The following is a 26,561-nucleotide window of genomic DNA, read 5'->3' on the forward strand; positions in this document are numbered from 1 at the left end:
CGTGGCAGGAGCAAATTTGAAGCTTATTCTTACTGCTGACACGTACGTGGCAACAGACTTGGCCTTTCTACAAGAATAACAAACTTATTATCACACAATGGAGAATCACGACTTACCCCTTAACGAAATCAATACCTCAAATATTCAACAACTATTTGTGAACAATACATATGTAGGTAATATAATTTTTACAGAATAATATATTGTATTTATTCTCACGTCAGACATCACTTGTGGCACTTTCAATAATGGGCCCGTTCCGAAAGTCGCACGAGTTTAACGCGTTAAACGAGTTATGGTAACTGGCCGTTCCATAAGTGCTTCCGTGCGTTTCGTGAGTTTCATTATGCTGTCCCAAAAGTCGCATTCCGTGCGTTTCGTGCAAGAACGAGATTCACCAAACGCACGGGCCAGGATGCTGGTTTGTTCCGTGAAAATCGTCTGCTCCTTGCAGACAAAGCGCGTGCTTTTGGATTCAAACTGCACTAGTTCGGAAAATGTATTATAATTTTAACAGATAGCGATATGAAGCAACATGCACAAGATAAGTATGCCTTGACCGTTCTTAGAATGTGATTAAAATGAGTAACAGTGGCCATAATAGAGTTTATTTTTGCCATATGGACATTCCTTCCGCTGACGCCATGCGGAAACTTTCTTTAAACAAAACGCTGCGCCTGCGCTTTCGCCTAGAGTGTCCCATAAGTCCGTAAAATAACTGGTTTCACCAGATTCACGAGCCCAGTTATTTTCGTTGAATGCGTTCGTTTCGTTAAGACTTTCGGAACGCACCCATTGTAAATGTTAATTCGCCAAGTACGTCAGTCCAGGATATTTTGTAAAACATATTGCATGAGCGACTCGCGCGAGTGATTTGTTACAGCGCTGTAGATTTGTGTTTATGTAACGTTTTCAATTTGATGTACTGTAAAAATTTTCTTTAGCAGAAAGTACTATATTCTTAATTTTAAACTCTTCTCCCAGAAGTACAATACACATTTGCTTTTAAAATAGATCATTCGGTTTTATTGTGAAGAGAATAAATTAATGTATATAGTGGAGACAAGTTGTTTGTGACTGACAAGGGAATAATAGTCTTCGAAAATAAGATTAGTGTCGCAGTATGTAACTTGAGAAAAGTTTTGTTGTTAAGACATCTGATGTAAGTCGTATGACATCGAAGGAGATTATACCAGGAAAACACACTGAAGTATGTTTTTTACTTAGTCTGTTTGTGGTAAATTAGTTTGTTTTGAGTTGTTGCTACTTGTTCTGTTATGTGACTCAATATTTTTTTGTATAAAAATTTCGGTACTACTTTACTATACCTGAGACACCTGGGAATCATTTCTTTCGCACTTTTTTACATTGCTAACGTACTATTCTGCATTCCGGAACACTTATTTAGGTGAAATAATTGAATTTGTTCGGAAAGTAATGTATATTTCTTACATTTACGAGTACTGCGAGAGCGTATTGTGCTCTCATGCAGGAAGCAAATGGCGGCAGCAGCAATAGCGCGTCGGAAATAGATTTTCGTACAAAACCACATGCATTCCCATTAAAATGAATCAAAATTACATTCCCGAACATCAACAACGCTACAGAAAATGATTTGCGTAAGTACTTTCTCCTGTAAATTTGAAGAAATATGTCTCAGGTAGGGTGGTCGGGGGTAAAGGTCCGCGGAGGGCAAAGATCCGCAGGCCTTTTTTGCGAAGGCTTCGAATTGAACTGACACCACTGTTGTTCAGATCACGAGGTATAGTCAAGGAGATAGGACGTACGAAATGTGGTGTTCCTAGAACAAAAACTTTTACAGCTATAAGGTAAGTTACGTTTTTGTATAGCTTGATGTAATTTGGAATAAACAAACCACTTCTCAGACACTGGCGTGGTCATAGGTTCATGTATTACTATGTTTGTGTGTTTATGTATAAAGCTTTATTAATCTTTTAATGGAGGTAGTCCATCAAGCTATGCTGTTATTTGGCGGGAATTGGCAGCGTTTTTCAACATGGCGATACGGGGTAAAAATCCGCTGAGAGAGTGGGGCAAACGTCCGCTGCAGACTTTTACCCCATTCGTATAATTTATCAAATCGTATATTCAATTCCTCATAAAAATTTACTCTACCTTACATTGTTAATATCTATATAAATAATTATGGTTGTAAAAACATATTTTCTCTGTAAATAGAGTTTGTATGGTAACAATGTGTATCTAAAACAGAAACTGTGCTATTTTCTTTCTACATGGCTTCATTTATTTAGGTCTACTTGTTTTGTTTAACTGCTGATACTTTTAACAACCTGGTAAAATTATTGTTGTAATTATACTGTAATAGCAATGTCTAAAACAAGGCAAACAATTCAAGGTTATAGACCGACCGACTAAAGTATTGCCAAGTTTTGTCTTGTGGATAGTGAAACATCTTAAAGACTTGGATGCCCGTTTCTATGGACTTACTTTGAAGTCTCTATGCTTCCTTGCCTATGGATATGCAGAAAGAAATGGAATCACGTATTCCTTTTCAAAGGAATCGAAGTTAGCTGGCAGAGACTGGACAAGGGAGTTTATGAAGAGGAATCATCTCTCTGAGAACTCCCAAGGAAGACAAGTGTTGCTAGAACAATGAGATTCAACAGGCAACAATTGATCCATTATTTTCAAAAATTGAAACAGATCCTGGAGAAATACCACTTTCCGCCAAACCGCATCTACAACATGGACGAAAGTGGCTTCCAAACTGTCCCGAATAAATCACCTAAACATGTTGCACCAAAAGGTAAACGAGAAGTGTCAAAAAATGTGTCAGCTGACAGAGGAAATACAATTACAGTTCCTTGTGCGATGAGTACTACAGGACATCACGTGCCAACATTTTTCATATTTTCAAGAAAACAATCCGCTTCTTCTGAAAGATGGGCCAATCGGTTCTGCAATGGCTGTGACAGATTCTGGTTATATGAATGTGGAAACATTTTTAGTTTATCTAGACCATTTTAGAAAACACACTAACTCCTATGCAGAAGTCCCAGTTTTGCTTATTTTGGATAATCACATATCGCATGTTCTAGTTCTCGTCAGTAATCAGTGTCTCCCCATGATATTATTCCACTCCCGAAATTAAATATTAGAAGAAAACGTACCAGAAGAGGCTTAAAATCTACTCTTCTCACTTTGACACTACACAAGGAACAACTTGAAGCACTACGACAGGGAACGAACGGCAGATCACGAGAAGAATGTCAACGAATAAAAAAATTAAAGAAGAGACCCTTTCAAAGTACTGATAACCCGAAGAAAAGAGTTGATGAAGAACTTGTGTCGTCATCTGAATCAGAATCCCAATTTTCCCTTCATGAAAGCATTTGTAGTAACCAGCGATGAATAAAAAAAGTGACAACATTCCAGCTGAACTTCTACCCGGTGACTTCCTTGTGGTCAAAGTGTATGGAAAAACGAAATCATCATTCCGTTTGTACGTGGCTAAAATCATTAAACTTGACGTTGTTGGCTACATCGGTGTCTTTTACAAAAGGGCTCTGCAAACTATGAGATTCAAGCAAACGGATGAACGATCGTTCTTTCATAAACACGATGTTGTGAGAAAATTGTCCACACCGATTCAAAGCAGTTCTACGCGATTCAAAGACATGATAGGTTTGAAGACTGATCTGAGTGATTTGTTTTTATTCTAAAGTTATTTGAGTTTAATTTCTAAAGTTATTCAAATCTTGGGATACCTACTTGTCAATTTAAAATGCAGGACTATTGTTCTATGGTTATCATAATGCAGTTAATACAGTAAATATAGCAAAAGTTATTGTAATAATGTTGTTCTCGCTGTGTGGAGCAAGAATCCGTAGCATAGTCCACCTGCGGATTTTTGCCCCATGCTATGGGGCAAAGGTCCGAATTTGCTTATGTAGATAAAATCAAATTCTTACTATAAACCATTAACTTTGCGGGTTCTAAATCTGGTGTTCATTTTAGCTCTATAAATAAGATATCCATTTATGACATTTTGAGATTAAAAACTTAAGACCAGAAATCGACAAAAAATCAAACGTAAAAACTGCGGACCTTTACCCCCACCTACCCTATAGTAAAGTGTTACCACTAAATGTACCTTTACAAACTTGCTCCAAATGGAAGATTCTAGGTAAATCCCTGTAGAAGTCGATTCATGGATGAAGTACTATACATATTGATGATACCTGAATAACACAATTTAAACTTGGGACAAACTTAATTCCACAATCACTTCCAGTATTCTACATGCATTTCTCACGCTCCTTGCAACTTGTAAAAGCAATTACAAAAGCAGAAAATGACATGATTGGGGGCAAATTGAGAATAACGGAAGTATCTTCAATTGCTTTCAAATTCGACATACTCACTAATACTAATTTTGGGTAACGGTTCCGATTGTTTTATGATATCTCCAGCACAAAGACTAATTATCGTAGAATTTTGGAAATCATTGTCACACGAAATTTGAACCTTCCTTAAAGTAACGAGCACTGTTTGGACTCGAAAAAAGTTATTTATGTTGAAAAAAAAACACTTGAAAATTACCTTACGCACTTCTCATGGACAAGATATTCTCAGTCGACAAACGACAGTAAATATCGTAGAAGTATGGGAATGAATGTAGAAGTAAATCGGAACCCTAGTAGAATGCATTTAGGGACTTTATTTTAATGCTAAAGGAACCTAACCTAACGTAACCACGAAAGCATATATTGAACAAAACCTTAAGTAATCGCTAAAACTCCGCAGTGTGTGTTAACAGACGTACATCGAAACCGAACCATGTAAAAATTGCATTCGTAGCATGATGAAATCGCAATGGTAAATGTCTGTTATATCGGAGACACTTTTCTTCAAATTTACAGGAGAAACTACTTACGGAAATGAATTTCTGTTGCATTTATCAAACTTCATGGAGGTATTTTGTCACTATGGAATGCTGCACAACAGAAAATAAGCACTTTTGATGTAATAAAGTAGCCTTTTGTGCGAAGCGACAACATTATGCCGTTGTTTCCATTATGAACCTGCAGATGGCGGGATTGTCGAAAGTTAGCCGGTCTCGCGAGAGGAAGAAGTGTTTCCAAACGTACCCTTTTTTTACCAGATTTTTTTAATATTTTTATTGTTTTAACTATGCTTACCTAACCTAACCTTGCCGGAAATGGTTCGTGGGGCTAACGTGAATGGTTTTTGGGGCTATAGTGAATTGTTTTTGGGGCTATCCATCAATGGTTTTTGGGGCTATCGGGAATGGTTTTTGGAGCTATCCGTCAATGGTTTGTGATGACATAATGAACACGAAAGTAGGTATTTTTCGGTTAAGAAGATTGCAACACTGCATGCCCACTCCAAATCGACAAAACACAAGCACGATGCATGATGATCTACAGCTGTGCGCGAAATATTCTATGTTCCGCAACGGAAGAAAGGACTCAAAAGAATTACTGGTAATGTGAAAAATCGAAGTTATTTTCGTGTAAAAAGCATAATTGCACCTTGAAATAGGTTCCGCAATACAGAATTGGTAAGTACGAACCATTTGAAACTGAAAATATGTGTTAGAAATGTGTCTCCGATATAACAGACATTTACCATTGCAATAAAACAAAAGGAACTTAGGCCCTATACCCCTCACTTCGAGCACTGCATCTACAAAAGACTTCAAACTACTGCAATATACACTGCACGTCACATATTCAGGGCAAATATATCCGGAATTAATATTGTGTGTGTCTTAAAAAACATCAGAGTTACAGTCATTAGATTCATGGATTCTTAACAATCATATCTTATAGTATTCTTCATCCTCCTGTATAACTTATGAAATCACAGTGTACGTTGCTAGAAATTTTGGTAACTTGGTAACACTTTACTATACCTGAGACATATTTCTTCAAATTTACAGGAGAAAGTACTTACGCAAATCATTTTCTGTAGCGTTGTTGATGTTCGGGAATGTAATTTTGATTCATTTTAATGGGAATGCATGTGGTTTTGTACGAAAATCTATTTCCGACGCGCTATTGCTTCTGCCGCCATTTGCTTCCTGCATGAGAGCACAATACGCTCTCGTATTGTCCGTATATGCTAAATTGAACGAAAGGAGTGCTAATGGAACCTAACCTAGTAGGCATACCTCGTCCCCGTGATGGTTTGTGGGGCTATCGTGAATTTTTGGGCTAACGTCAATGGTTTTTCTGGCTCAAGGAACGATCAACGGTAAGCTATCGCCATGTTGTGTGTGGAAATAAACAAGAACAGTAAGTACTCGTAAATGTAAGAAATATACATTACTTTCCTAACAAATTAAATTATTTCACCTAAATAAGTGTTCCGGAATGCAGAATAGTACGTTAGCAATGTAAAAAAGTGCGAAAGAAATGATTCCCAGGTGTCTCAGGTATAGTAAAGTAGTACCCATTTGGTATACCCATTTAGTGTCATAATCACCATAACTTGGGACTTTTTTGGGCAGGGGGGATGGAGTAAATAAATCACTGAAATTCTATGCATGTGCATAAAAATACACACTGAACATGCTTTCTGATTACTTACTGATTTTTTTTGAGCAGAACAATTTATCATACTCATTTATTTTTATGTAAGTAGGTTAGGCAAGTCTGGTTTGGTGCTCTTAGCATTATAACTAGAGCCCGGAAGTTCAGGCATTTATTTTTGTTAAAATAGGCAGGCAAAAAAGGCATTTATAATGTGGAAAATAGGCACTAAAAATGAAAAAAAAAGGCACATTTGGAAGTCGCTTACTTTTATCTATAATTTCTGGCAAAATGTTAAAATCTACATTGGGAAGAGCATTTCAATTTTCACCAAATTCATGCACATAACCATGTAACTTACCACTTAATGGCACACTAAATTTCGGCATGATGACAAATACACGATCGTTTCCCTCCAAAGTGCAGAACTAAACTAAAGATAGAGAACTTGATTTTGGAATGCATGCAAAGGCCCTTGGGCATTATTGCTGTTTCTTGTCAATAACGTCCTGACATGGACGCTGGACGTGATGACGTAATTGTGCAGATGTTCTGCAACAGGTTTTCAGCAGTCAATCATGCACAAGGAAATGTTAACCGAAAGGCAATATCCTAACTCAGCATGAAATACTTTTCTCTCACACTTTTCTCCTTCAGCAATGTTGAAACATGCGTGAGTTCAATATTACTTAAATAAGGCGAAAATTATTCACATAATAAACGGAAGAAAAATAAATGCCAACAATGTTTTTTGGGAGAAAAATAATTTATATACACACTTTTTTTTAAAAAAAAATGGTCCAATTTCATTGAAAAAGGCAAAAAAAGGCATTATAATTAAAAATAGGCAGTGGGGTCCCAAATAGGCAAAATGAAAAGGCTTCTAAAACATTCAAAACAACATAAAAAACGTATATCCGGAAAATTTTTATCAATATATCCAGTAGATAAAAAGAGGCATTTTGCCAAACTTCCGGGCTCTAATTATAACAGTCAACTCCAATAATCTGGAAAATATATTTTGTGTGTGGAATATATGTTTGCACAATATTTCATGCCATGTCTAATAACTTGCAGGTAACAATACTTATGAATGATATGTGCAGTGTATATTCATCATGTAATATGTTTTATTGAAAATGGCCCTCCTTGGTACTATGTGCTACCTCTGTGGTAGAATGGTTTGCTGAAAATAGTCAGTAAAATCCATAAAAGTCAGTTCTTTCATTGTGATCTGTAATTTCAGAGGCTGAGCACATTACATTATAGACTGTCTATCTCACCAGTGAAGTTCCTAAGTTAAAGTTGACTTTCAAGGAGCTAGATTTGGGAAGGCTGGGTAAAGTGTCTCCCATAGTAATTGTAGTTGTAAAGGGAGTGGGGGGCCGCTGCTAATACGGGTAACTTTAAAGTGATGACAATCTATTCTTAGTTTTCACCGTGTAGATCTTACGGCATCACCCTTCTCAATAATCTACGGATGGTCGTATGAAATCGAAAATAAGTGATTACCTGATAACATTATTGTCATCTTCACCTCAGGCACTATAGAAAAGTAGCTGGTGAAGTAAGGGAGTGGGGTGACATAGCCAATATAATGATATCACGTCACATGAAAAATGCATACTCGTGGCAGAAGTTAGTCTATGTGGGCCGGGGTTAGTGATGGCATCATAGTGGGGCAGGGGGCAGGTGCCACAGTTCACAGCCAAATAAGTGCATGAAAGTGCCAGATCTGGCTCCAAAAGAGCTAAGTTGGCAACAGTGCTCCCGAGCTGCCTGAGAGAGAAGGACCCAGCCGAAATTGTCCCTCACCCTTAACGAACCTACAGAGTCAACTACTTTAACTGCTGAAAACAATGTTTAAAATTTCAATGTACATTCAGTAAGATAGTTCAGAGACCTAATTGTGATTTTTCTATTTCAAGAATGAAGTGTTCAGGTCCTTCTACTCCGGAGCCGTATCTGCTACATTGGCAACACTTCTCTTCCAGCCTCTCGATGTGATCAAGACAAGGCTGCAGAATCCCATACAGCCTGTTACTGGGTATATATCCATATTTTATATTAGGGTACTTGGTATATATATCCTGAAGAGATGTTGCTGAACTGTGTGTTAAATTTGAAAATTCTATTTCTGTAAATTTAAGTAGTTTAAGGGTAACTATTGCATCTTGTGTAAATTGGAAGGAAGGCTAAGCTTTGAGAACCAAATTTGGATGACATGGAGTGTGTCCTTTAATAAGTGGAGTTCAAGCATTCAGCAGCACTATCGGATAGGGTTCATGGTCTCTGGACATGAGATTCGTTTGTGCATAAAATTTTGTTTAGAGGAGATCACCCTGGTTGGTTCGTCGATGTTAGGAGTTGGGTGGTGTGCACAAACAAGTTAAACATACAGGCATCCATGGTTCATACACTATCACAATAGATATACAGTTTGGTCCAAAAAAAATATCCCCACTTGCAATATTTGTTTATTTCTTCATATATTTCAACGTAAATCTGTTTCAATGTCATAGGAACGCCAATATTATTTATTTTAGAAACAAGTATCAGTTAACTGGTGACTGTAGATAAGAATGCCTATTATTGACATCCTTCCACACAGATAATCGACGTGAATTACATCATACATACACAAGAATTGAATTGTATTGTATTTTATTACGTGTATGTTTGATAGCAATGTTATAGGGGCCTCCCCAATGGCGCAGTGGTAGCGTCATCGCCTTGTAATCAAGGGGTCCCGGGTTCGATACCCGCTGGAGGCACAAGTGGTTCGGATCCCACTTTAAACTGTAGGTCCAGTCCCGATTAGCCTTACTGTGCATAAAGTGGACTTAAAACAACAAATCAATCCAATCGATAGCAATGTTATAGATGGTTGTGCTTCTTTCTATTTCTGCTAAACAATTTTATTTCAACATCCCAGAGTAATTTTCTTGCATGTGTACATGCATCTGGACAAGTACTGACTCGACTAATTAACGAATGAGAGTGGAAGCGAGGGCATGGAGGGGAAAACGTGGCTGCAGCTACCATCCGCTTGCATCAGCGCGCACTGCTTTGCTCTGCCCACTTGCTTTCTCCCCTTCACTATCGCATGGTTTTGCTCCACGGATTCCCAAGACACAGTATAGTTAGTTCTCTTTTAATAAACTTCAAAGTTATTGGTTAAATTAGGTTAGTTTTCATTCTCATGTGCTTTCAATAAAACCTTTGAGTGGGGATATTTTTTTCGACCAAACTGTAGTAGTATAAGCCGTAGACAATGGGTAATGTACAGTTAATATTACATGCTAAAAGAAAACCATTGCTAGCATTTAGAGAATTATAAGCAAAAACGTGCAAAGTAGAGAAATTGCTAGGTCACTTGATGAAATGTAGGCACGTGATTGGCTGAAACTAGGGCTGAGCAGATACCACTGATACTCATGCTTGAAAATTGTAATAATTAAAAGTTATTAAAAATGTTCATTAACAATAGTATGTAATTATTCCACTCTAATTATGTACATCAATTTATTAGATTTTTGCATTAAAATATACAGAAATTACATCAGAATATTGTTCTTTCACACAAAACAGGTGCAAAATTAAAAGATGCTTAGAATTTTGCATAATTTCCAGGATAAGTAAATTCTGCAAAAAGTGTCGAGAGGCATTTGTGCGGAGCCTGTGAAATACCAAAATGCCAAAAAAGTATCTGTTGGTATCGGTAAAAAAATTCTAACCCTGCTTAGCCCTACTGAAACCCTAAATTTTCCCTTTTAATTGACACAATGGAGTTGTTTGTCAAGTTTTAGTTTGCAACACTGTACTTTAAAAATAGTTTCCAGTTTTGAATGAAACCATTAGCACCATTTAATCAATCAGGAAAAAAACAATTATAGCAGTCAATAATAACTGTAGTGACACTCCTATATATAGCGTGTCCCGCTTATACGTATAATAAGAGAAAAAATCACAACTTTTTTACTTACCAATATTTTTTGTACAAACATGTAACAACTCAGACATTTTTTTTACAAATCAAGATAACTAACGAACTTCCACATGTGAACCGCTAGTGGCACGGCAAATGTCACACCGGTTGTCAGCCTCAAGCCACACGTTTTGAAGCATGTGCGGGGTAATGTTGCTTACTGCAACCACAATTCTTTTATGCAAGTCTTGCAAATCTGTAGCCGGTGTACAGTAAACTTTGTCCTTAACATAAGCCCAAAAAAAAAAAAAAAAAAAAATATAAATCACACACAGTCGAACCTCTTTCTATCCATTTTCCATTGAAATGCTCATCCAGGAAGTCTATAACGAGATTTAAGAAATGACATGGTGCTCCATCTTGTTGCAGGATGGCCCCGGTTGGAAGTTGGGGTACGACGAAAAGCTGTAACATGTCCAGGTAATTGTTGGAATTTACTGTTCCCTCGGCGCAGAAGATGGGACCAATATGATTTTGGTCTTCATCTCGCCGCACCACACGTTCAATTTTGGAGAACCTTGTTCTCCCACTTGAACCTCGTGAGGATTTTCCGAACCCCATATCCTACAATTGTGTCAGTTAACATGACCGTTAACATGGAAGGTGACCTCATCCGAAAGCAAACACTGTCCAAGGATAAATCGTCCTGATCAATTTTCCTAAGCATTTCGTTAGCAAATTGAACCCTGACAGGCTTGTCACCACGTTTTATACGTTGATGAAGTTGAATTTTGTATGCATGAAGGTGCAGTCTCTTGTGGAGTACCCTGTGTATCGTAGATTTAGGAATTTGCAGTTGCCTGCTAGCTTGGCGTATGGATTTCCTCGAACTCTGGCTAAATGAGGCACGAACATGCTCCACATTCTCATCAGACACTTTCTTTTTTGAATGCTTACCTCTTATCGGCAATAGAGAATCGGTATCGCGTAACTGTTTTTCCCATTTCTTCATTGAAATGTACGATGGAACTTCTTCTTTAGCACCCAAACCATAACATGCACGAAATCGTCTCTGAGGAACTGATAATATCACTTTTCAAGACATTCTGGCCACTGTGGATGCGCAACTACCACTGAATGTGTTGCTAAAAAAAATATTTCAGTCATTCTTTAAAATGAAACAACAATCACATCATTCTAACAGTTTGTTTGGAAGTTATGAATTTTTCTTTATTATACGTATAAGCGGGACACGCTGTATTATGCAACATAGTCTGGAAACTTCAAATTGATGAAAGAAACATGTAGATTTATTTTATTAATCGTTATTGAGGACCTTCCCGATTGTGTACTGGTAACTTTGTTGCCTTGTAATCAAGGGATTCCAGTGGTGGCACAAGCGATTCGGATCCCACTCTAGAGTGTAGGTCCAGTCTCGATTAGCCTTCCTGTGCATAAAGTTGATTTTAAACTCAAACTTTCAGTGTCACTTTTTTTCAAGCCATACATCTGATAGTGCCCGTTGAAGGTGATGCTAAAAGGCCTCTCCAAAGGGATAGTGGTAGTACCATCACCATGTAATTGAGGGATTGGATAATCATATTTGATATGCAGTGGAGGCACATAGCAGTTCAGATCCCACTTTAAATTGTAGATCCTGTTGTGTGGAGTTGTAGATGTTTCGAAAACATAACATTTCTTGTGGACCGATTGCGATTGATACCCTAATCACCCTTAGATCTACTTCTGAATATTTATTATTATTTTATTTTATTTTAAATATGGTTAACCCAAAAGAAGTACCTTGAGATTTGGGAAAGAAAAACGTGAATGTTTACAAAACATTGCCACCTCCACATCTGAATTGTAAGTACTATTTCATATTTCTTGGTCTGTCTAAATATCCATGTATTTGCATTCCTGTAGTTTTGTTGACAAAGATTGGAAAATAATGTATATATACAGTGGAAGCCCAATTTTATTTCTTCAGGGGACCAAGGTTAAATAGCTTAAAATGCGGGAAAATGTAAATCCCAAGAAAATTTTATACTATTCTCCTCTGTGGGGACTGAGAAGATTGAATGTATAATGTGAGAAAATAGAAGCAGCCAATGTAAAATCGTGGTTCCACTGTATTTCCAAATAATTGTAACAACAAGTCTCAAATTGATCTTTTGTTGCAGAAGTGATCGCCCGGGAATTAGCAGTATTCTTACCCACATTTTGAAGCATGAGGGTATCTCTGGACTGTGGAAAGGATTAGTGCCTGTAAGTGTGTAATTCTGCATGATATGAAGTAAGTTTTTTGTTCTGATAAAGGGATACAAAAACTGGGTCTCTGCTACGAGAAGGGCTCAACAGTGTTTGTAACTAAATCCAAAATTAGTGTACATCAAATGGTTTGTAAGGTATATTCTTTTTTAAAAAAAAAACAACAACCATGAGAAGTTACTTTCTTGATAATCCTTGTTAATTGTAGCAAAAATTAAATAATTGTGGTAAATATGTCATGATCAGAATTTACCCTCTAAGTATATGTCATAAAAAAAGAATGTACAGATTCATTACTTAATGTATTGACAACCAGTTACCTTCTTCTACATTATGCATTGACATTAAAACTTGAAACTAAAAAAAAAACTAACTCTCTAGCCATCTTAAACCTGAGGTTCATGGCTGCAGCAATACAGGCCTTCCATCTGTCCCTATCTTGAGCAAGACCTATATACTCTTTTCCATCCCTACCAATTTCCCTTAGGTCCATCTCAACGTTGTCCCTCCGTCTTCATCTTAAAACTTTAACAAAGATTAAAACTTGAAACAATTGTTATTCTATTGTTTTCTTTGGTTCTTTCAGTCTCTCATACGATGTGTGCCTGGAATTAGTCTGCAGTTTAGTGCCATTTCTTGGCTTCAGACAGAATTTATAGGTACCTCGAAGAAACCGGGACCAGTCGAAGCTGTTCTGATTGGTGTGATTGCCCGTTCAGCAAGTGTGATCTTCATGATACCTGTCACGGTCGTGAAGACGCGATTCGAGGTAACTTTCTCCTTTTGAATTTCAATATTGTGCACTCTGTGATGTACACTGATGTAATGCATGATGATGATGATTAGGGAAAGGAACTTTAGGTAAATAAATGTTTTTTCTGCGATAAGATACAGACCCTCATTTTTGCCAAAATTCTGATCATAGCCTTATATGTCAACACAGCAAATTTTATTTTACATAAAAACACATATTTTCCAGTTTTCCGTATGTAAATACATATTTTGCGTATTTTCATTTTAAATACATAAAATCGCTCATTCACTTCATCTACCTCGAAATCTTCGAAGGAAAAATGTTTATACTCTGCACCTCTTTCATATCGAGAGTGCTAGGTTTGTTTTGTCTTTGAACACCCTCGCTGCCAGACTTCTGGCACCCCGCCTACGATCCTATTGGGAGAAAATAGCTGTAAGTAGCTGGGGCTGGCTACACGTAACGATAGCAAGGCTTTTTAATGAAGCAATGCAGCTATTGTGGCCGGAAGGCATAAAATTTGACAATGTTCTTCTCCTCGTGACAGATGCTGCAGCTTACATGAAAAAAGCTGCAGTAGGCCTTGCCGTTAGCTACCCCAAAATGGTGCACGTTAAATGTGTGGCTCATGCGTTGCATAGAATATGTGAAAAGATAAGAGCTCTTTATCCCAATGTCGATAAACTGGTTTCAAATGGGAAGAAAGTTTTTATGAAGTCGCCAAGAAGAATAGACATTTTTAAACAAAAATGTTCTGAGGTTCCCCTTCCCCCTACACCTGTAGTTACGCGATGGGGCACTTGGTTGAATGCAGATGTTATGCCCAGAACTTTGAAAAAATTGCATCTGTTGTAAATGATCTCGACAAAGAAGAATTCTGCAAGAACTGTTGATGGAGCCCTCCTTAAAAGTCGAATTGGCATACATCTCAACAAAACCTGTCCATTCTCTCTAATTCCATACGAAAGCTTGAATCGTCCGCGAACACTTTGGCAGCTTCCATTGGTAAAGTCCGTATAGTAGAAACGAAACTGCAAGAACTCACTGGATCTAAATGTCTAAATGTACAGAATTTTTTGGGAAAAACCAAGGTTTTCAAACTTTGTGCCAAATTGCATGTGTTTTGGAAAGTGAAGTAGAGGAAGACGAAGCTTTGGAAAACTTAAGCGTTAGTGACATTTCGTGATTCAAATATGCAAGAATTGTTTCTTGTGACGTGGAGCGATCTTTCTCACAATACAAGATGCTTTTTAGAGATAATCGTCACAGATTTACAATGGAGAATTTGGAAAAAACTATGGTGATCCACTGCAACTCTTCCAAAAAATAGCTCGCTAAGAGGTAATCATTTACAAACTAATTTCAGGTGTTTAAAATGCATGTTATAGTTTGTTTTTGTTAACAAATGTTTTTATTTTTGTCACATATTTTCCTGTTTTTATCACATATTTTCAACATTTATGACACATAAAAAATAAATATTTCTGAGTTTTTTAGCACATAAAGTTCCGTTCCCTAATGATGATAATAAAAAAGAAACTAGTCGTGTTGATTTTTTTCTTCATGAAAGTAACACAAATTTCCGATTCTATTTACCTACTACTTTTATGAAGATTTGAAACTTTTGGCAATTCACATAGCAGTTTTTGAATGATGATTTACAGATCATCTAACGGTTAGGTAGTTTAGCCATGATCATTTCAATGTGTGTTAATTGTATATGCCAGAGATTCGCAAAGTATGCACCGCGGTGCTAAGGGGCGTTGTGGCTGGCTAACAGGGGTGCCGAGAAATGTTCCAATATATTCAATCAATAATATGATTATTCCAAATATGTGCTTATTTAGTACTTTTTACATATAAAATATTTTTGAATTTTAAATATATGTATTTTTTTACTTATGCAAGCAACCTACCCCGCGGAAAAATCTTGAAACAGTAAGAGTGCCGGGAAACAAAGAAGTTTCAGAACCTATGGTATATGCAATGAGTGTTATATACAATTGTGGCTAAACATGTGTAGCATAAAAAAGTAAAAAAAAGTGTGAAGTGTTCACCTGTGCTTAACACCATGCCATGAAGTCATGTAGGGGGTGTGGGGGTAACGCCCCACACTTTCTTGATCCGGTCGTGAGTGTGGGTGATGTGATCAGCATCATGCCTCTGACTGCCTTTACCCCCCAGGGTTTCCCCCAGGTACCCATGTCATTTGATGCTGAGTGGGTGCCGTGTAGGGTTCTCTCACTAAATCTAGTACAGGAGTTCTTGGTTGAAATCCCAGGGTAAGGTATCACACTGACGTTTTGCAATTGGCCTAACAAGATTGAATTCAGTGTCAAATGTACAAAAATAGAATATTAGTTCTGTTCCACTGTAAGATCGAATTTAATATGAACAAGAGTATGTGACTTGTGAGAACTCCAATTAGTTCATCCTAATGACAACAGTTGTGATTAGATATTGCACGTACTGCGTATGATAAAGCCGTACAATGAAGCTACTATAGTCAAGTCATGTGAACTAATTTTATGAATGATATGCATATGGTCACATATCTATAGAAGAGAGTTCAGAAATAATTGATTGCTGATTCCCACATGGTTTTGTAGCAACTGCTAACCAAGATGTAAATGACTTGGTATTATTGTTCAACTTATATTTCATTCATAGTGTTGTAAAATGTTTTAATTTTCATATTTCTGCTTATTTTGTGGTATGGAATTATTTTAGTTTCATAAATGTTCATGTTACTCAACAAATTTCGCTTCTGCATGGCATGAAATATTAATATAACATAAACACGTGATTCAACGGCCAATTGATTGCCCAGGCCTACCTACGGACTGCTGGCCTCACTCACCCAAAGTGGGAGATCATCCAACGTGTAGCATGTCGAATCCCCAGTTATTTTAGGTTTCCATGAATGGATTACACTACTCATTCTTAGCTCCTCATACCCTCGCCATGGTGGGTGTCTACTGGTCCCATACAGAGGCCAAAATCTCAGGACAAGAATTGTTACGCTTCCCCCCAGGAGACGCGAACCTGTACTCTTACCATAGCCGGAGCCCAAGTCATGACACAGTGTGGGACGCATGAAATATTAGCTTTAGGAAAATACATGCAGAATGAGAAACAGGAGAACTTAAGTAAATTTTGCAATTCGGACTGACATTCCCAGAAGTAAAGACTAGCAGTTGAGGGGTTAGCAGACACAACAATCAGAATTCTGCTTTTAATGCACATTTCCTTCTTTTTCTAGAGTGGCGTGTTTCAGTACAAAGGCATTGTTCACGCTCTGAACACTATTTACCACACGGAAGGTGCAAAGGGTCTGTGCAGTGGTTTGGTGCCGACTCTAGTCAGAGATGTTCCTTTCTCCGGCCTCTACTTCATGTTCTACACTCAGTCGAAAGCAGCCCTTCCCCAGGGTAAGTTGAGCAAGCAGGGTTCTTTTACAGGATTTTATGTAAAGTGATATCCAGTAACAGGTTTCCTACAAACCTGTAAAATACAAGAGGGTATTACAGAATTTTGTGTAGTGATTTCCAGTAATGGTGGTTCCTACAAACCTGTAAAATACAAGAGGGATACTCTTCCAGAATTTTGTGTAGTGATTTCCAATAATGGGGTTCCTACAAACCTGTAAAATACAAGAGGGTACTTTTACAGGATTTTACGTAAAGTGATTTCCAGTAATGGGGTTCCTACAAACTTGTAAAGTACAGGGAACAATTAGCATTTCGCAAGGAAGGTTCCATGTGTTTGATTCTGATATTTGAACAAGAACTGGTCAATAGCCTGAGAGAATCTTGTGATCAACTTCTTAGTTATTCCATCCTGCCAAACAGAAAACCAATGGTACAGAGTCTGTATTTCTATTACAAATCTTGGGTTGGCACATGCAATGAAAGCCACATATACTTCATTTGCAAGTTCTTTACATTGTCCTGCCAGCAGACATCTTATATGTCAAAGTATAACTTTTGTTATTTTTGTCCATTTCCAGAAATGCTGGAGTCATCTGAAGCACCTCTTGTTCGTTTCTTGTGTGGCGTGCTTGCTGGCATAATGGCATCTGGTGTGACTCACCCAGCCGACGTGTTGAAGACAAAGATGCAACTGTATCCTCATCATTTCAGTGGCATCTACAGTGTTGTTGTGAGCGTGCATGAGGTAAGTGAACCAGGCTCGGTCGGACCTTTGGGCAATGCCGAGTCTGCTGTTTTCGAACTTTTTCTCCTTTTGAAAAACAGCTATGATATTTCAAAATCACGTGAATCTTCATGTAGCCACAAAACTGTTGCAAATATCTAAGCAACATGGAGATTTACTTAAATGCTCTAGAAGAAATTCTAAGCATATGTGATTTTTTCAGATTTTGGAATATCGAAGCTATTTTTCAGGAGAGAAAATCTAAAACAGCTGCCCTGGCATCGGCCAAAGATTCAGCTGAGACCAGTATTGGTCAGTATTAGTAAGTCTCTGAATGTTAGTGACAATTGTTCTTTATTAGCATGTTAATTGGACATTATCCATTGTCAAGTGCTTTTATCTATACTTATTGTAACACTACGTTTTGAGAGAACATCTCTTCTCTCGTCTTCAGGTGAACAAATTTCTTTTTGCTGGTGGTGGGATCGAACCTACGACAGATGTAATTTTAAAACAAATTTGGTGCACTAACAAACTACTACACAGTACCTCCCAGAATTCTCCACTACTTTTTGCTCCCCACTATTTCTATTTTCTTGAATTCTACGTTGGCGCATGTTTACTCGGCTGCTGCTTGTGCGTAACTGAACAAAATGGAGTGTGACTTGTATTTAAGTGAGGTAACACTTTTCTGATTGCTAATGTTCTGTGGTGCTTTCACATTTTACTTTACCAGCCAATCAGAGGTTGACTTCAGATTAGTTACCGTTGTGGTATTGGAATTGATGCATTTTATGCTTTATCATTATCATTAAGAAATTCGTATAGGTCTAACACACTGCATTTTTCCAGAAAGATGGACTGGGTGGCTTCTTTCGAGGTATTATCCCAAGGATGCTGAGAAGGACCTTATTTGCAGCTTTATCATGGACAGTTTACGAACAGGTAAGTCACCACATTTTCTTATGTACTTTACGTTGAACCATAGACACTTATGTTTCTTCAACATGATCAATAACTTTATATATTGTGTTGATGCATTTCAAATTTCCATTCTCACATCACTGTAGGGGAATGCATATTTCGTTTTTGACGAAAAAACAAAATGTCAAAAAACACATTGTAGTGTTAATTTTTCATGTTTTTGAAAGGTGTGAGATGCATTTTGCTACCATATTTTGTCACGAAATAATGCGAAATGTACTGCAAAATGCAAAATTAACTCTTAAACACGAAATTTTAGGGTTTATTTACCGATGCGACACCTTCTGAGGTCTGAATTATCCTGTGAGTTATGCAATTCACGGAAAATTGATTAATTCTGTTGTTAATATTGGAGAAGTAAAAATGGACTCCTTTACACAGAAATAAACTTAATAGTCTGATAACTACATAAATGTGCTATTAGAAGTGAAATGTTAATTTTGTGTAATAAGTGTAGTTTTTAAATCAATTTTAAAATTATATTCACAATTTTAAAATCAAAATGTGTTTTTATATACCACTTTTCATCCAATTTTTCACTGCTATAATACCAAAATTTTATTTTATTTACTGCTTTTGAACCCGAAATCGACTCAGTTTTTGTACCAAAATTTTGCTTTTTTATGTACCAAAAATATATGCTTCTAGTGATGTGTCTCGGAGGCTAAAGGTGCGTGTGATAAAACATGTTGGACATTCAATCGCATGATAGTCGCCCTTCAAGGTTAACCATGGACAGTCCATAGCCAAGGGTGATTTTTCTGTATGAGTTCAAACTGGGTCCCACTGCCCTAATTTATGCATGTGAAACTGTCTTGTTTAAAGCATATGGACCTATCTTATGCACAGTAGAAGAATTGTAGCCTATTAAATCTGTGTAATTGTTATGAGGCAGTTATACTTTAGGGATATACAGATATAACACTGTCATGGTTGAGGCAAGTTTATTTCCATAACTCACAAGCACCATAAGACTGCATAAATATTTCTTGGTAAGCTCTCTGCAAAGAAACTGCCATCTCGTCTCCATTTGCCAGTTTGATTGGCAGTCATGCAATAGTACAGCTAGTAAATTGAGTCTCTCGCCTTTATAAAAATAATCAAAATAATGATTCACTGCTAACCAATTCTCCACGATGTATGAAAGAGAAAGTTCAGGAACTAAATATAATTACGTGAATGATCAGTGCAAGTTCAGATAGCCTTCTCCTCCATATTGTGGTTACTTGGACACCTTGACAAAGAGCTTACCTCGAAAGTACGAGTTCCTCTCTCTGTGTCAGAATCCAAAATGCGCTGCCTGAAGGGCTGCAAGCCCACACAGAGGCTTCATTCTTACGTCACTACATGAACGATTTTTTTGACCTCTGGTGGCAATAATAAGCATGATTTAATCAAACTGGATGAAAAGGCGAGATATTCCAAACTGACAGCTCCATTTGCACCTTGGTCCATACACTCCCCCCATTCTTCCCGTTTGAAATTAGAAACTTGACCAAATTTGTGTGTACACATATTAATGAAAAATTAATAACGGAATAATAATGTTGGAAGTCCTTCTTGCCAGCCCTTATTGTTGATCGCAGACAGATGCTATAGTTGGCATTTGTCGACTTTTCCATGCCCGTCAATCTTGGGGTAAGGCCTTATTTTGACTATGGTCTTCTTCCATTTCTCAGTTGGGGCCTCCCCGATGGTGCAGTGGTAGCATCGTCACCTTGTAATCAAGGGGTCCCGGGTTCAATACCCGGTGGAGGCACAAGTGGTTCAGATCCCACTTTAAACTGTAGGTCCAGTCCCGATTAGCCTTACAGTGCATAAAGTGGACTTGAAAACACCAAATCAACCAACCATTTCACAATTGGAATACGTATGTACGATATGTTCCAAGTTATCCTTTCCAGCAATCCTCATCCTGGTTTGTTAGGAGATTGGTGCAGCCTACTTCACTTTGCTCTCCAGACTGTCCCAAAGTTGAAATTCAATTGCGGAGGTGTTGTAGCTTTGTAAAAGTTTTCATGATGCGAGGTTGGCTGTCTCTCTGGCCACCTAGGTAGCATTTAAGTTGGAACTTCCTGTTGCCTGAAATATTGTTAAATCAGGTACTCACGTTTTCTGCGAAGCTGTTTTAAGTTGTTTTCCATTAAGTTCAATAGCCACTGCCACCATCCTCGTTGGAATTGGCCAAGCAACGACAGCGAATGGCATTCTGGCATATAAAGGGGGATGGCAAGTAAAGTGTAATAGAATCCTTGCAGAAAACGGTACGAAATAGTTTCACTAGATATATCTCCATAACAGTGCGAGATATGAAAAAAACTGTAACAATCAATTTTGTTCCTTTTTCAATTCTGAACAAAACATGTATGTATAAAAATTCTTCCAAAACTACTGTTAAAGGAGTTATGATGGATTTTCTTAGTTAGTGCATGAAGCGGTAGCCATCTTGGATTTATGATGTCACACAGGCCTTCTGCCACAATTGCAGGCAAAACACCTTTTTAGTACATGATTGTATACCACACTAGCAATTATTACCAGTAGTCATATATTCCCTTCATTCAAAAACGCACGAACTATAGAAATATTGACATATGCCCCAGGACTATTAAGTACTTTTGAGGTTCTACGATTAGAAAACTTGCAAAGAAAGAAAAAAGAGGTTTAGCAGAGCTTAAATACTAAAAGTAATAAATGTAAGCAGTGGGGTTTTCAGCCTATTTTCTCCAAATCCCGCTAGAAATGGACTTTAAACAGAAATAAGAAGAATATATATATCAAAGAAACAAGAAAGTAAAAGTATCAGAATTATTTTTAGATAAAACATTTGCATTGATTGATGCAACATAGTTGAACAAAGCTTATAATTTTTAATTGTGGTAGCCCTTTGGTTATCAGTCACTTCCTTATGTGGGGAAAACCATAGTGGCACATCAGTGGTGATCAATTGATACAATAAATTTTTGCATGTTTAAAGCATTTCAAGGGAAAATTGAGTAAATTTTATTGAAATGTCATTAATTGTGGCATAATTAAATCCAAACACACTTCTAATAATTTTTACATTTCTCATCACAATGGGTTGCTTGCTTATGAAGCATGGGTGTTACTTATGTTTGGTTAGGAGCTCTATACCCATCATAATCTGCCACAATTTCAGTTTTTTCTTTTTATCATTTTTTAAGGATGTAGGATACTCAAGTAAATACAGTGTATATGTATATTTTCATATTTTGATCATTTTTGACATTTTCAAACCTTTGTATAGACTACAGTTTTGAGGTTTGTGCACGAAACGTACAGGAACATTATGTACTTGCACTATAATTGACAATAAAATTATCAAAATGCATGATTTAGAAGAAGCATGAGTTGGGGTGGATGGGCAGAGAGCGACGAGTCCTATATTTAGTGGCCATGGTAAGTGCTGTAATTTTAGAATCATTTATGTAAAATTATTGCTGCAGATAGTAAACTTGGGAGCAAATTTGGACAATGTGTTTCCAGAAGGTGGATGAAAAACTGATTTTCCCCATGTTACAGGCTCTATACCATGCTCTCTTTTTTTATTTATTATTATACAGGGTGTCATTTTAATGGCGCCCACGGACCACGGAAACGTACAGAAGACATCAAAACAAAGAACTTTTCTCAGTAACATTTTTCTCGTTGGTGCGTAGTTTCGGCGCTACAGTCGCCCAAAAAAGCACATTTTGCCGCCTGAATGCTGGCAACCACACACAACATTTGATTGCATTTGTCACGTCATATCCCGTCGTGAAGCGATGCGTTCCAGGGTTGCCAGGAACACACATATTCTGTGAAAAATGATATAGCTACAATCAGCCACATTATGTACCGTAAAACAAGACGAGAAAACACGTTCTGTAACCTAACAGGAAGTAAACAAATGATACGAAAATGGTAGAAATAAAATAGAACTCAGGTGGAAGTGGTCATATCGAATTTTGCTTCAGTTTACATGTCAAATATTTGCAAATATAGTTACCAAGTTGGCATCTACAATTTAGTCTATCCACTTCGTCCTTCTGATACCAGTTATCTGTGACACAGTGAAACAGAACAGATGACAAAATACAAATGAAAAAACTCAAAATTCCAAATTTAAGCAACACATAGGCTAATATAATGTATATTCAGGGCATTATGAGGCAAGTGGCAAAAATCGTTGAAAATACAGGGATATATGTAGTAGTAATACAAGCTCTCCGACGACTGTGTTTATCCATGCACCGGATACACATGTAATAGTTGCAGCTGTGAACAGGACATTCGTTACTGATTCATCATAAAATTGTTACTGTGGTTGTACGTGTTTTAGCCGTAATGTAACAACGTGAACCTCGGATACTTCCCTTATCAGTACAAAAGTACGACATGGCATCTGGACACAAACCTGTAGATATTAACCTTTCAACGACTTTGCAAATATTTGACAGGTAGTTGGGCGTAAACAGCCACATGTAAGCTGTAAGTCCAATAACATTTATTGTTGTTGATATTTGACATGTAGGCTGAGACAAAATCCGATACTGACACTTCATTTGTAATACGTTTTGTACCATTTCTCATATCGTTGGTTCACTTCTCCCTTCCCCTGAGATGACTGCTTATCTTCTGGCTGGTAGGCTATGATGTTCGGTCTTCTGGACGCGTTTCTCGCTTTGTTTTACAGCTAATAATGTGGTTGGTAGTTTGTAATTTTTCACAAAATTTGCGTGTTCCTTGCAACCCTGCCGTGTGCTGTTTCACCGTAGGAAATGACGTCACAGATACGATCAAATGTTGTGTTGGGTTGCCAGCATCCAGGCGGCAAAACGGTCTTTTTTGAACGGCTGTAGCGTCGAATCGATGTTGTGTGTTTTGATGTCCTCTATACGAATCTGTGGTCCGTGGGCGCCATTAAAATGACACCCTGTATATACTGTCTAGAATACATTTTCGGAGTATAAGGAATTAAACTCAGTCATGTTAGATATTTCATTGGTCCACAATTTTGCATTAAAACTTTTAAAATAATATTTCATAGTTTAGGAGAGGCGTGGTGGTAAAATCTCAATCATTATTTTCATGATAACTGCCATAAATGTAAAGCTTTTGAGTTGCACTTTTTACAGTTGCAAGATAACTTGAAGGATTGGTCTCGCATTCTAGTTGATAAGAAATGGTCACCATGTTGAAAGATCGATTTAACATGTCTTCCGAGAGCTTTAAATTTTGCTTGTATTTGACTAGATTTCATTTTAGTAAATTAAGAAACACAAGTTTCAGCAATATTAGGGCATCACTTGAACTTTTAAGTTTTTAATAAAATATCTGTAGTATAGTGTGCATTTTGGAAAGGATGGGGTAAGTCAACAATTTTGAGACCATGACAACGACAGAAAATTTAGAAGTTTTTAGCTGAAATATATCACAACTAGATACACCTCGGGAATGATTTTGTTTTGCATTTGCATCTGTTCAAAGCATTTGAAGATTGTGGATGAAAAATGGCTGAGCTAGATTCCAAATTCTGATGACACTTTCTGTGCCTAAACTACATTTTTGGAGATAAAGAAATGAAACTCTTTTAAGAATTTTAGGTCATTACTTAACCTATAGTTTGCCAATAAATGGTTTGAAACATAGTGTATTTTTGGGGAGGGTTTGGGACCAAATTGGGGGCCACTAATGTTTTGACTATGGGAACTGCCATATTTATAGCAGCCAGATTTTTTGGAGGATGGATAAGGTGTTCCATTTGAACTAAATCCGCCAAAACAATTAAATATTGTAGATTTATAATTTGGCATGGTTAATACAGAGCATTCCCTGAACTTTTTCTACGAGACTCGGTGGCAAGCAGCCCGGCGTCAGCGCTTGTCTTTCCCGGTGAACGGGGTCCGCGACAGTCGCGAGAGTCGGCTATTAAAATTACAGTTTTCATACTGTGTACTAACCTTGACTACAGGTGTTGAAAATGATGTCCCTCTGCTGCAACACATTCCTGGCATCTTCGAAGGAAACTGGCATTTATACGTGCAAGTTCGTCTACTGTAATTCTCCCGATTTCTCGTACAATACTCTCTTTTAACTCATCGATGGTGTGCGGATTGCCTTTGTATACTTTATTTTTTAGATTTCCCCATAAATAAAAATTCACACGACTCGCATTATCTCTAGGCTGTAATTCATGCACTATTGTCACTCTTAGGGCTTAAATTTAAGAATTTTACCGGCTCTAAATGCTGTGGTTTTTGAAACACCCATTTCTTGTGAGAGGCGGCAGATAGATTTCCGAGGAGACTGTTCTAACCTTTGTCCTATCTCATAGAGTTTTTCCTCAGTAAGTACACGTGGGATTTTCTTTCCACTTTTATTCAGAACTGACCCTGTTACTCTAACCTTTTTTACGAGGTTTAATATAGTGGTCCTATGTGGAACGGGAACACCAGGAAATTTCGTTACAAAACGTCGTCGCACTTCTCCACAATTCCTCTTTCCGAAGCAACACTCGACAAGATAAATCCTTTGTTGTAATGTAAACTTTTGTGGTGCCATATTAAGCCACAATCTTCAACACATGGACACGACACAACACAACTTCCGAGGGAGGATTATACTGGCGTCAGTCTGCAACGTCAACAGAAAGGGAAAGAGAGCGAAGGCAGGGAGAGCGAAAAAAATAGACTGTAGCGTGCGACTGTCATGGACCCCGTTCACCGGGAAAGACAAGCGCTGACGCCGGGCTGCTTGCCGCCAAGTCTCGTAACGAATGTCAAGGAATGCTCTGTACATGGAGAAGGCATTTATGATTAAAACATCCAGAAAAAAATGGGAATACACGAATGATATAGAAAATGTTTATAGCTGTAGCATAATTTATTCCAACATAGGCACAACCCTGCATTCACAAAATAATGTGTTTCATAAACTTAGGTTTAGAATGGAATATTCACTAATAGTAAATACAATTACTCTTGGCACAACAGCCTGTAAGGGCCATGGCTTACCTACCGACCACCAGCCTCACTCCACACCAGAGGTGGGAGATCATTGGACCAGTTATGGGGTGACGTATGGTCAGCATGACGAACCGCTAGTGTTGTTGCAGATTTCCGTGACCGGGCTACACCACTCATTCGTAGCTCCCCAATTTCCTTACGATGGTAGGTGTCCACTGGTCCCATATACAGGCTGAAATCTCAGGAGAAAAGTTGTTATGCTTTTCCAAGGAGTTTTCCAAGGAGATCCGAACTTGCGCACGTCCCGGAGCCAAAAGCATGATGCCTTTGACCGCACGGCCACTTTAACATCCTTAAATTTGAGTATCGTTGCAGGGGGAAGAAGGTAACAAACCTGATAGATAAAAAGTCTCACTGTAAAAAAATACAGTTACAGTGTATTGCTTTTTTTTTAGGAAAAAAGGTTCTGGCACTATTCAAGTTGGTTTGTTACGTTACTGTTTTAGTTTGTTAATGTGTTCATCATAACAACTACTCAAATTGTGTTATGTTCATAAACGATAATGCATCCAAGTACACATATATGCATTTCTCTTGTTAAAATAATATGTTATTAGTTTTATCCTCGCCTATAATAAAGTGCCATAATAAGTATCATTGTGCACTACCAGAAGAAATAAACACCAGTTATAACATACATACTCCCCCCCTTCCAGTCTGATCATTGGATATACCAAAAAATGTGCCTCCTCGGGGAATGCAACCCTGAAAACTGATCACAAAGCAAGAACAGAATATGTTAAGAGAAATGTTAAATACGTAGTTTTTGATTCAGTCACCTAAAACAATACAAATTGAATGCTATGATATATTGCCACCAGGGGAAAAATGTATTTAATTTTTAAATTATATATATTTTTAAACAACCTGAAAAAAACTCTTTTTGAAAAAACCCAGGCAAA

General features: G+C 37.5%; 1 protein-coding gene across 6 annotated transcripts in view; it reads left to right on the forward strand.

Moving 5' to 3' along the window:
- The first annotated feature begins 897 nt into the window (after positions 1 to 897).
- The window catches only part of LOC145978329 (mitochondrial glycine transporter A-like), a 38,017-nt gene continuing 12,353 nt past the window's right edge, over positions 898 to 26,561 (forward strand). For 2 of the 6 annotated variants that reach the window (XM_083110889.1, XM_083110891.1), the window contains exons 1-7: positions 898 to 1,210; positions 8,468 to 8,586; positions 12,651 to 12,735; positions 13,325 to 13,507; positions 16,755 to 16,923; positions 17,502 to 17,668; positions 18,500 to 18,592. In XM_083110889.1, coding sequence (XP_082967015.1) covers positions 1,172 to 1,210; positions 8,468 to 8,586; positions 12,651 to 12,735; positions 13,325 to 13,507; positions 16,755 to 16,923; positions 17,502 to 17,668; positions 18,500 to 18,592 — 855 coding nt within the window. In that variant the 5' untranslated portion in view covers positions 898 to 1,171. Of the gene's footprint in view, positions 1,211 to 8,467; positions 8,587 to 12,650; positions 12,736 to 13,324; positions 13,508 to 16,754; positions 16,924 to 17,501; positions 17,669 to 18,499; positions 18,593 to 25,626; positions 25,643 to 26,561 lie in introns of those variants that run through there. The other 4 variants (XM_083110893.1, XM_083110892.1, XM_083110894.1 and 1 more) reach the window with 3 other exon arrangements.

This window comes from Lepisma saccharinum, chromosome 24, assembly GCF_977018435.1.
Source record: "Lepisma saccharinum chromosome 24, izLepSacc3.1, whole genome shotgun sequence".
Classification (NCBI taxonomy): Eukaryota; Metazoa; Arthropoda; class Insecta; order Zygentoma; family Lepismatidae; genus Lepisma; species Lepisma saccharinum.